The 12,419-nt window shown below is 35.8% G+C and overlaps 1 protein-coding gene across 1 annotated transcript; it reads left to right on the top strand.

Annotated features, from left to right (window-relative positions):
- Positions 1 to 1,215: 1,215 nt before the first annotated feature.
- LOC133316767 (uncharacterized) lies at positions 1,216 to 11,345 on the top strand (the record flags this gene model as incomplete). Its single annotated transcript, XM_061518550.1, has 13 exons — positions 1,216 to 1,354; positions 1,875 to 1,954; positions 2,031 to 2,166; positions 2,292 to 2,380; positions 2,461 to 2,620; positions 2,696 to 2,898; positions 4,007 to 4,176; positions 4,275 to 4,370; positions 4,684 to 4,805; positions 10,086 to 10,187; positions 10,481 to 10,590; positions 10,736 to 10,823; positions 11,146 to 11,345. Coding segments are annotated over exons 1-13 (1,634 nt in total), but the record flags the coding sequence as incomplete, so codon positions are not given.
- Between the last annotated feature and the right edge of the window lie 1,074 nt (positions 11,346 to 12,419).

The raw sequence follows: 12,419 nt of genomic DNA, 5'->3' as shown, positions 1-12,419 counted from the left end.
CAATCATGCTCATGTCGTCCTTGTATTCAAGCTTAACAAGTCGGCGAACCAGGTGTGCTTTGTTCCTGGGAGTCTTCTTCTGAATCATGGATTCCAGCTTCGTCCACAACTCATACGCGTTCGTGAATTCGGACACATGCTCAAAGAGACTTTTATCAATATATTTCCTGATCGTGGCTACCGCCTTCCGACTCAGGATCTCCCACTCCTTATCAGTTTTGCCTGTCGGTCTCTCATCAAGGATAATGGGCTCATGTAGATCTTTGCAGTAGAGATGATCTTCCATCATCGGTCTCCAATAGGTTGCAGTCAACTTGAACATATCTCCATCATGAGTTGTGCCACTGGTCTCCATCTTGTCTCCCTCAGAACCCGTCGAACTCGGGCTCTGATACCACTGTTGGGAAAACTCGGTTCCCTCAAGCTCGGCTAAGCAGCCTTTGTGCGGAAGTCAATCAACAAGATCCTGATCTCGGATCTCGGCAATACCTCAGCCTGAACTTCACCAGGTCAGGAAGCGCAGCGGAAAAATCAAAACAAAAACAGGAGAGAGAGAAGAAGAACACAACCAGATTTAACATGGGAAAACCTTCTCCAATGAATAAGTAAAAACCCACGGGACCTAGTCCAGATCAGAAATCCACTATGAAAATAATGGTTACAAATAATCAAATACACCAATGTGGTGGTTAACTCAACCTCTCCAACAATGGTGATAATCAAACTACCCTAGAGATGTTTCACTCAAACTCTCTCATCTTTCAAATGCAAAGCATAAAGTCTTGCTCAAACAATCAAATAATTCTCTCGAATTTGTTCTCTAAAATCTAACCTAGCCTCCACCCTCAACTAATGAATATATATAGAAGAGGTCTGACTCATAGTGATCGTTTATCAAAGAATAACTCTGGTTATCAAATGATTGAACAACCGGGAGCAATTTACTTACGATACTTAGTTGACATTCATAAAAAGTATCTAATGAATTATGAGCTGAATACATTCTCAGGAGAAATTTTTATTTGTCCGGGAATCTCGATTTTCAAAAATATGATTTTTGCATTCAGTTTACGATAATATCTGAAAATTTAAAATTTTAAAAAAATCAGTTTCCCAGGAATCCCTCAAAATTCCACGTACCAAACGCCCCCTTAGGATTTTTAGGAAACCCCTCAAATGGGCTTGGGCTTAGCATTGAAGGAGGAAGTCCGAACAAACCGATAAAATCTATCATAGATAGCATGTGCTGTTGTTGATTGACAATCGAAATCACGGCATGGCAAAAGTGGCCGAACCGAGTTCTTTGCCTCCTCGAATCGGCGTGGTTAAGAGAAAGACGCCATCAGAACTTAGGGTGAGTTTCCAAGCGCTTTACCTCAATTCATTCCTTCTCATTTGAACTTCGATTCACTATCAATGTTTCTGCAGGATTAGGACCTCTAGATATCTATTATAGCATTTTTAGTTTTTGCGTTTTTCTAATTTATGGCTTACTTGCTTTATATAATTACATGCTTAGTGCTTAGCTAGGTCTATGCATTCACAAGCATATATTCGAGTAAGAGGAAGATGCATAGCTTGGCAGGGTGCGTTAAAACACATTTTTATATTTTGAAGCATCTTAATGAATTCCTGTTCCCCGTGAATTACTTTTGCGATTTCCATTGTTCGTTACTTGTTATGTTGTATTACTACATGTATTAATTTATCACGTTGGGGTAAGTTTGTTGTGCAATTCTCTCCATCCACATATAGTCGAGGCTTACAGTGCAGTTTCAATTTAAGTTTCCAAGAATATTTTCTTCCAATATTGACAAATGGTGCTCAGTTGTGGTGGCCACAAAAAAATTCTCATATCTATGCATGCTTGGCAGGGAGAACAGTTGAAACGGGCAAGTGTTATGCACTTTACTGATGAATCTCCATCCCCATTGCGTGATTCTACTTCTACAGAGTTTGTTTCCTCTACTTCTCTTCCAATATTTTGTAATTTTCTGAGATCTTTATTGATGTATGTTTGTATTTTACAGCAACAGTGAGATGGATAATGTGCCTAAAAGACCAGGATTGTCAAAGAACCCAAGATACATCAACACACGCCTTCGTGAAGTATTTCCTGCCAAAAAGTCCAGATTTAGAATTTTATCTGGAAAAGAAAATGCAAAGGTTATTATATTTGCCAAACTCATGGATAATATTTAGTTTGGTTGGTTGACTTCTTCATTAGATTATAGATCTCATCGTTTTAACATTGCTGAGATTGAACCAATTAAACTTGTAAATATGTTCAGGAAATTCCATCTATGGAGAAAACTAGTAACTCAGAGAATCTTATGGTTTTTTCAAATTTGGCTGCCCAGAGACAGCGGGGAATTTCGTGGTTTGCTTCATAATCTACGCACTCTCTTGATCTCATAGTTTTTTTTTTGCTATTTTGATTCTATTCATAGTTGTTGGCAGCTTGGACTTGGAGGGTTGTGCTGCTTCAAATGAAGTTAGCAAAGATGATGTATTGCAAGCTTGTCAAACAATTGCAAAGTGCAGCCAAGGAAACTTTCTTAGTGTTGCTGAGCTTTCATCAGCTGCTCATAAATCTTCTGGCTTGTCAGCTATTGATATGGTATACAGTAACAGACCCTTTTCCCCCTTTTAATTATATTTCAGAGTCTTTATTATAAGTAGATTATTGTTATAGGGTAAAGCATTAAGAGGAATGGCTGCACTTGAACCAAGAATCGATAATGGTTTAGCTGCTGATTCATCAGAAAGATGTGGAAATTTGCCACCAACCTTTGGAGGCAATTTCGTCTCTGAATGCCATCTACCTGGCCAGAAAGCTCCTCTGGATCTTACTTTAAAAACCAGTATGCGGATAATATCTTCCTCTTCTGTGAATTGGTGAGTTCATAGAATGGACTAATGTTTTGGCATTAAGAGTGATTGGATGTGCTGGAGTGATTTAATATGTTTTTACACCAACATTCATAGTTTTTAACATTTTATCGTAAGTGTTAAATAATTTCAGGTTCCTTTTGTGCCTTTATAATTATCAATTACATTTATGGTTGATACTCATATAGACTCTGATGAATTCCTTATAAATGTTGTCATGCAATTGCCAAGCAAATAGGATTTCTATCAGTGTTAGATAGAAGCATATGATGGTTAGGTTGGGCTCATTCCATTGTTTATTTCACGCTCACATTTTTTTTTGGTTGATACAAAATTAATTTGTTGGGCTATTTACAGTCCATTTCCATGATAATCCAGAAATTGAAAAGAAAGGTGGGCATTTAATAAGATAAAATAGTGATGGTCGAACTAATGCATTTATCATGCAAGTGACAATTGCATGGTAAAACAAGTGTCGTTTCACAGATTTTTTTTCACAATTTTTTTTTTTTAATTTTTAGTATTTGAATGAGCAAGGTAATACATTGCTTACATAATTCTTATTTTTCTATCTAAGATTCTTTGTAGAACCGTGTTATGTTAAAATTTCATGTTTCTTATTATAAACATTCTGTTTTTTCTATATTCCCCAGTGTTTGCATAAGCTAATATTATGTCTCAGTCACCTAGAGGTTTGAGTTTATTGTAAATAGAGCATGTAAGAACTAAAAACTTGTATTATGATGTGTGTAGTTTGTTTATAAGTCATTAATTACTCCTAGCATCCACCCTTGACCCTTCCATACAAATTTATATTCTGAAGTTTGTTCTTTTCTGTAATATTTGAGTAAGGGTAAAGAGCTATTTCTCATTTATAGCATATTCCTAGGAAAATCTTGGTGAAAGTGACTAGCAGGTTTAGGGTATCTTATTTCTTTGTCTTATTATCAAAGAGTGGTGGTCGTAGCTGAGCTCCTATGTTGATACATCACCTATTAATGTGATTTGCATGGATTGTCTATTGCCCACTTACTATGGTGACAAATATCCTAGTTGTGTCCATTGTTGCATTTTTGCATAAGCTATATTAATTTGCAAGTTTCAGTATGCACAGGTCACTTATGCGTGGTACCATGCCACAATTCTCCTTCCAGCAATGTCCTCGTAAGGGTCAAAATATGAGAGGTACATGGGGGTTTAAAGATTTGCACTCATGGGTGTATCCTCAATCCATCCTACCACCTTCTTTGACATCAGTGTTGAGCTCATCAACAGAAGATAGAGGTTTGTCAAGTGGTTTTCAGCTTACCCTGTTCCCATTCTGTTTAACCTCTTCCTTTCTCCATTTTCCTTAAGTTCCGCTCTTCCCTTTTATCCAATAGAATTGGAGTTCTTAAGGAAACGACAAGTGATTTGGGAAGAATCCTTCCGGGGCCTCTATCACATGCTTCGAAGTTGCACTTGTGGCATCTTTTATGGTAATTATATGTAATTGTTCCATTTTCTTTTCCGTCAGATGGATTTAAATGATTACAGAGACTTGTTATATATGTTTTTATGTTGCTTTTTCTGTTCTTGTGGATTGTCATTAGTTTCAGTGCCTTTTGATATGTGATGTAAATATTTTCTGCATAATGATCAACTATCAGAATCAAAATGAACTTGTTTCGTTTATTGAAGTAGCTTCCTGTGGTATTAGACTATTAGTAATGCATACACTTGTTTCTTCATTATTATTATTATTATTATTTGGTGAAAGTTTGTATTGATTTATTTCCTCATGATTCATAGTTTGCACATCTCAGTTTGTGGTGATGTTTACCGGTGGTGATGGCTCTGGGAGTTCCAAATGCTTGTGCAATGCTTATATCTCTCGGTCAACCAGAGGTTTGAGGTTATTGTTGAAAGAGAATGTAAGAAGTAATCATATTGCGTATTATGATGTGTACAGTTTATTTATAAGTAACTAATCACTCCAAACATTCACTATGTTTCATATATATATATATATATGTATATGTATATATGAATGTATGTATTTATTTACATTCTCCTTTTGCAAGTTTGCTAAGAATAAGAGTAATTTTTTTTATAGCATTTATTGGAGAATCTTGGTGAAAGTGACAAGTATGTTTATGGTATTTTATTTCTTTCATCCTCAAAGAGAGAAATCTTATCCTAAGTGCCAACGATTCAATTTGAGTATGCATTTTTTGAATATTTCATTGAAAGTTGCGCAAGTAGGGATATACTTTTCTGGTCTTAGTTTTTTGACTTTGACTATTAAAGGATTTACCTTTGGAAACTGCATTCAAGTGTTTTTCTGAATTGCCTAGTATTGTGTTTCTATAGTATTGGGCTTTAATTAGAGCCCTTTGGGGTCAATAGGGTGTAAGGTTCCAAGGCTTTGGTCAATCAGTCGAAGATGTAATTGATGTGGAATGTAAAACCTACTTGCACTCCTATTTTCTTGTTTTTTGGATTCTATTTTTTCGGTAAATTTCTGGATTCCATTTAAAAATAAAAAAGAATCTTTATACTGCACTTTATAAAACATACTTTATAAAACATAAGTCAACATCAACATCAACATCAACAACACCTTTATCCCAAATTAATTGGGGTCGGTGGTAGATGAACCCACATGAAAGATACAAAACGGTTGACAAAAAGTAAAAAAAATAAAAAATAAAAAATAAATAAATAAATAAATTAATAAATAAATAAAAATACACAAATAAAATAATAAAATAAAATAAAATGAAATAAAAATATATGTATATATAAATAAAGAAAAGTAAAAAAGAAAGGGACAAGAAGAAGTGGGGGAAATAAAGGGGAAAAGGACTAAAAAAAGGACCATCTGGAACATAGGAATAACAGCGGGTCTAACCCTCCACCATACTTATAGCTTTTCTCCATTCCTTTCTAAGACATACTGTCCGCCAATCTATATCCCACTCCATTAAATCTTGTTTTACTACTTTCCCCCAAGTAAGCTTCGGCCTACCTCTGCCTCTTTTTGAGTTTAGCTCTTAGTAACAAACTTCTGTTCTTACAGGAGCATCCATGGGTCTTCTCATCACGTGCCCAAACCACCTCAATCTATGTTCTCTCATCTTCTCGGCTACCGGTACTACTCCGACCTTTCATCGAATATCTTCATTTCTTATCTTATCCATCCTTGTGTACCCACACATCCACCTTTATAAAACATAACTCTTGAAGCGAAAATGAGTTAGGAACTAAAGCTCGATATTTTGTTGCAATTGTATTTTATGTAGTACTGTCAATTTTTAAGAGCGAGCCTTGGAGTAGTAGTAAGGTTGCTCCTATGTGACCGGAAAGTCATGGTTTCGAGTCTGGGAAACAGTCTCTTTGCAAAAATACAAAGATAAGGCTGCATGCAATCGATCCTTACCCCTACCCTCGCAAAGTCAGGGAGCCTTGTACAACAGGGTTTGCTCTTTTTGGCATACTTAATGTTAGATTCCATAGGTGTCTCGACTGGCTTGCATCCTATCATGCTTGTCTCTTGTAGCATATCCAGGATGTACTTCTTTTGAGATATAGTGATCCCAATCTTACTCCGAGCAACTTCCATGCCAAGAAAATACCTAAGAGCTTCAGGGTCCTTTAGGTCTGTAACACCCCGTTCTAGAAACGGCTTGTTAACATTGCTTTATGATATTAAGCGCAGTTACAATCACATTGGTTCAATTAGAAATCCGGATAAATTTTCATTTTTGAACAAAGCCGAATTTAAAATAACCAATTGCGTGACCATAACTATATGACTTTGCGGAATAAATGAAACTAAGCTTAACATCACATTCTTAATTTATTTGACCACACTTTGTTAAATGTATTTATCTCTTTTATTATTAAATGAATTCTTTACTTCCTCTATAGTTCTTATCTGCTACTTTATCGTAGATCTCTTCGATAGCTACGCGTGGGTTCAAACCGCGCTTAAATCGAAGCACCGTAGCTCGAGTTATGTCAGTTTTACTAAATTACGTTTTTGCTGATTTTTCGGGTAGCGCGTTTTAGTTCCCAACTGGGCGTTAAAACGTCCAGAGGCAGTGAATTTGGCCTTCTCCAGGTCTTCAGCGCATTTTAGCGCTCAACTTTCGCGTTTTAGCGCCCACTTGCGCGTTAAAACACCCAAGGGCAGTGAATTTTTCTCCATTTCACGAACACAGCGCGTTTTAGCGCCCTTATCAGCGCTAAAACGCTCTCCAACTGGGTATCACATGCCCTTCCCCTGTTTTCTGCTATTTTTCTTTAGGGAAATTACTTCTATTCTTCATAAAACCTGATTGACAATCTTACGTCATATAATGCTTCAATAGTTGTATCATTTTCATAATTCATTATACAATCCCAACGGATAAAATATGATTCAACATTCCATCATCTACCTTCAACAATCCTTTTACAATCTAAAGGATAAAAACATGATTCATATTACATCCATATTCAAATATACCATTACATCATTGTTCTTTAAAATGATTACATACCAAAGCCTTAGAAATCACAAGTGATCAAAGTCCCAAAATAGGTGCACAATGGCTAAACAACATCAATGATCAACTTCTAAGTCCCATATGCATTCATATACAACTAATGCATCAAAATATCCTAGACATAAGGTTTTCTACATGCCAGGAATCTCAAAATGTCATATATATAATCTACTCATGCTTACCTCGATCAACCTCACCTCTATCAGTACCTGAAATGATGCCCCATAACACGGGGTGAGATATACAAATATATCACAGTAAACCTGGGGTCCTTGGAGATTACTCCACCCTAAGGTTCACTTCCGATGTACATATAATCATAACAGCTTAACACATTCTTATCCATAAACATCATATGGACTTCCAAGAGAGATCCACGAAGAGCTGTTTCTTTTAGGCTCTTACCACATGGAAATCCACATAGGGCTGTTTCCAATGGAAGTCCCTATCCTCAATCTAAAAACCTCCAAGAGAGGTCCACATAGGACTGTTTCTCTTAGGCTCTGACCACATGGAGATCCATTAAGGCTGTTTCCAAGGGAAGTTCCTACCAATCATCTTCATCATAATTCTATCAATCATTCCTCAATCAATATTTTTACATCTATCAACCATTCCTCAATTACTCTTAAACAATCAAACATCAATCAATAATTATCAATCAATCATAACATTTATCTATGCATGAATCAATGCATGAGCATACAATTACTATCATCACTATATATCACACCTCATAAACCATTTCTCCTCAACGGAGTATGGTGGAACATTCAAGGGGATCAACCCCAAGGTCCGAAGGTTTACCTTATACTTAAACTTCCGTTCGACGCTTACCTTTCCTCAAAACCCCACAATCTCCGATCAACACCACGACAACCTATAGTCAAGGCAAGAGATGTGTTCATCAACTCAATCCACACATAAATACTAATTCCAGGACTAGACAAACATCTCAACTATTCTACATTACTCATAATTTCAACATTAACCCAACTTACCCTTGAAACCCATAACTAGGTTTTTGCTCCAATGGCTCCACCAGTGGCTTTTCCTTTACCCAAGGGTCACCTTGCTCATAACTACACATAAAACAACATACCAACACATCAAAATCCATCCCACCATAGATGAATTTCGTGGTCACTATTCACCCAAAACCTAGATTCATGAAAATTTAAGGAAAAGTGTGAAAAAGGGTGAAAACTTACCATAGATGACCTTAGAGTGCAAGAGGAAGAAAAGTCTAAGCTCCAATGCACTCAAAACCCCTTAAAACTCCAAACTTTCTCAAATTTTCGAAATGGAGAGGGGGATATATCTCTCAATACAATGACCCCCAACTAGAACTAAGCTATGGGTTTTGTAAAGGATGAAATTTGACACACTTTGGGCTTTGGAACGGATCGATTTGGTGGAGGAATGAAGGAATTGTGTTTGGAGCACTCACAACAATGGCTTCTCTCCCTTTCTCTCAAGCGCTGCATCCACGGGAAGAAGGAAAATGGGAAGGATGCTTTGGTTTTTTACACTTAACTTAGGTTGAGTAATTTCAACCGAGTAAAATTTTATCTATCTATTCACCTCTATTTACCACCAAACTTTACACAATGAACTAGAATATTTTTTCAGTCATATTTTTAACTTTACTTTTATATTTTGGGTACTTTTATCTACCCATATTTTTACCCTTTAATTCTCACTGACAGCACTTTTTACCTCAAAAGTGCCCTTAACTCATTAATTTTAACCTCTTGCTTAATTCCACCCACTTATACATGCTTCATTACTTAATTACAGGTAATTAATTAAATTCTTAAGTTAGGGATATTATAAGGTCAAATTGATTTGCTAGATATTTCTTGAAGGAATCTAACTCCTCATTGTCATCACATGTCATCCACATAAACCATAAGAACAACAATCTTACCATCCTTAGAATGATTGTGGAAGAGTGTGTGCTTGGTTTGGGCCTCTAGGAAGTTCTTCCTTTTGACTACGTGAGTGGTTTTATCAAGCCATTCTATAGGAGACTGTTTGAGGCTTTGAGCCTATAGAAAGACGGCCTCCTTTTCTTCCAATGAAATCCCTTTTTTTTTTTTAATAGTAGTTATGCTGGAAATTTTTAATAGTAGTAAAACAATATTTAATAGAGTGAGATATAGATTGGCGGACGGTATGCCTTAGAACGGAATGGAGAAAAACTATAAGCATGGTGGAGGGTTAGACCTGTTGTTATTCCTATGTTCCAGATGGTTCCTTTTTAGTCCTTTTTTCCTTCATTTCCCCCTCTTCTTCTTTTCCCTTTCTTTTTTTATTTTTATATATATATATATATATATATTATTGCTATTCTATTTATTTATTTTTATTTTTATTTTTATGTTTCTTTTTGTATCTTTCATTGGGTTCATTTACCACCGACCCCAATTAATTTGGGATAAAGGTGTTGTTGATGTTGAGTTATGCTGGAATTTTATCCTTTATATATATATAGGGCATGTTATATTTACAAACTTTTTTGTTTACAAACTCTTACAAATTTGTAAACGGATCGTTCCCACACACACACATATATATATATATATATATATATATATATATATATATATATGGTGTTGATGTCTGAACTCATTTTTGGTTGAACACACATTTGACTAGGATGTTTACTTCTCTATGCCTCTTTGCCATTCTAAAGTGGAGCAAGTCACTACTGATGATCTGGTTGAGCTCTCAGAGATAGAGAAGCAAAATCTGGGGCAGGTTTGTATTAGTTCCTGACAGTATGTGTTTATCTCTGTGAATTTACTGATAAGTCATACTGGACTGGAACCACGATTTTCTGGTAGCTTTCACTAAGTATTAACTAAGCTATATGATGTATGACAGGTACAATGATAAAAGTATTTAAATTTTTCCTATCAATTATTATCTTACATGTTCCCACATTAGTCTAGGATAACTATGTTAAAATTGATTATCCTTTGTGGTCATATGCCTTGTCCCATGAAAATAGATGTCTATCTGTTGATTTAACACCATATGGTTTTATGCAGACTCCACGACTAAGATCTTTCTCTGATGTTGATAATACTCCACAATCTTTGCTCGTTTTCAGTGGCAACAGGAATGTACATGGTTTATATGACATTTTGCTAAATTACAGGTAGTCAGTTTATATGGCAAATTTATTAACGGTTAATCTTCTTGGTAGCTTCTTATCAAGTTTTTACATGCTTCATTGGGTTCGGCTTATTTAATATTTGCTCTTTTATTTTCTATGTTGTTTCTGACTATTCTGTTGTCTGCAGATCTTTCATTTCCTCACTGTCTGGTATGGACGTACCTGTATTGTGCTCTCCTGTGCCATTTCAGAATGCTGCTTTGTCTTCTCCTGATGTATGTGATTAGTCCTCAACCTTAGTATACTATCTTAGCTGATGTTTAATTAAATTATTGAACTGTTATGCCAATACTTTACCTAGATTGCTTGGGCAATAAGTGACATCTTTGAAGCCTTTGATGACATGGCAAATATTACTTGTGCACTAGACTTGTTTAGATGTGTTGTTATCTTCCAGAAAATATACTAGAGGAACCTGTAACATGGAAACTGGAATTTCTTTCCTTTTCCCACTTATTTAAAATTACATTAGTTATTTTTCATTTACTAGCTGTTAAATTAACACATGATCGAAAGCTAAATGCTTCTCTGTTTCAGATTAAATTCATGGAGATGAGAAAAGCTGAACATATTGCTGCCTCTTATAATGGATCGATTTGTAAAACTGGTGAATCTGCACAAGGTTCATCAGATAGCCTTTGTTGTAGCATTGAAATTAAGGATGCATTTCTTCCACCATGGATTATTTGTGGTGTGTGTACCTTGCTGGGCTCTGAAGGAAGAAACTTTGAGGCAAGGTATGGGTGGCTTTTGCTTGGTGATACCTATTACCTTGTTGAATTAATTTTTTAGACACGACAAAATTCACGTGGTCAATACCATTTAGTTATCATTAGTTATTCATATATAACTGCCCAGAGAAATTGGGCTTATGGTTAAGACTAACTGTCGATAGCCTTGTTACAGCATAGACCATTTATTAGGTTATTGAGGGGAAAACATGGGTATATATGTAGATCCGAGTAACCTATTTTTTTTGTTTTTTAAAGCTGGTTTTGCAGATAAGTCAACCACGAGCCAGTCTTCTGATTTCGGATTGTCTGGGCATGTGGTGAGCTGATAGTGTGCATTATGGCTTGTGGGCTAAATAAACCAGTTTTTTAAGTAGTTATATGATGGAACCTACTTTTATTAATCTGAAATTGCAAAAAACATAAATGGAGACCATCTCCTTACAAAGATAAAATGCAGAAAAATACACCTTAAGATCTCAACTCCCCCTCAAAGCCAACATACCTAGGCTCCAAAAGTTTCCTAGAGATCCCCTAATTTTTCCACTAAGCCAATACTGAATTCATGCCTACCTCACTACACACACTCACTCTCCTTTTATCCTATACTTTATGAATATTCTAGAATAATTTCCATAACAAACTAACTAATTCACTAACTTTCAAGCCCATAGCCCATCAATACTCCCCCTCCAAAACTCATCTTGTCCTGTGAAGGAAGATGACAGATAATGTGAGAAAACATCCACCAGGGTCCCACCACTTGAAACATATTGACCAAGTAATTCTTGAAACCAAAAAATTGTCACTTGCTTCCATTCCTGCAGTGCTAAAATACTGGGATTGCTTACTCCTTGAAAATTGCATCTCTGTCTCGAGCATACTGTCATTTGTGACAATTGAATCTGAAATATATTGTATATTCAAGTATATGAGTCTGTACAAGGAGGCTCTCTATTTATAGAGACTAAAAGACCTAATGGGATGACCTAATGGGCCAAGCCCACAATCTAGACTATTCTAGACTATTCTAATAATAAATTAATATTATTTCTAACACTCCCCCTCAAGCTGGTGCGT

This window comes from Gastrolobium bilobum, unplaced genomic scaffold (genome assembly GCF_033153095.1).
Source record: "Gastrolobium bilobum isolate Gb01-03AN ecotype WA unplaced genomic scaffold, APGP_CSIRO_Gbil_v1 utg3892, whole genome shotgun sequence".
NCBI lineage: Eukaryota > Viridiplantae > Streptophyta > Magnoliopsida > Fabales > Fabaceae > Gastrolobium > Gastrolobium bilobum.
This window is presented reverse-complemented; position numbering and strand designations above follow the sequence as displayed.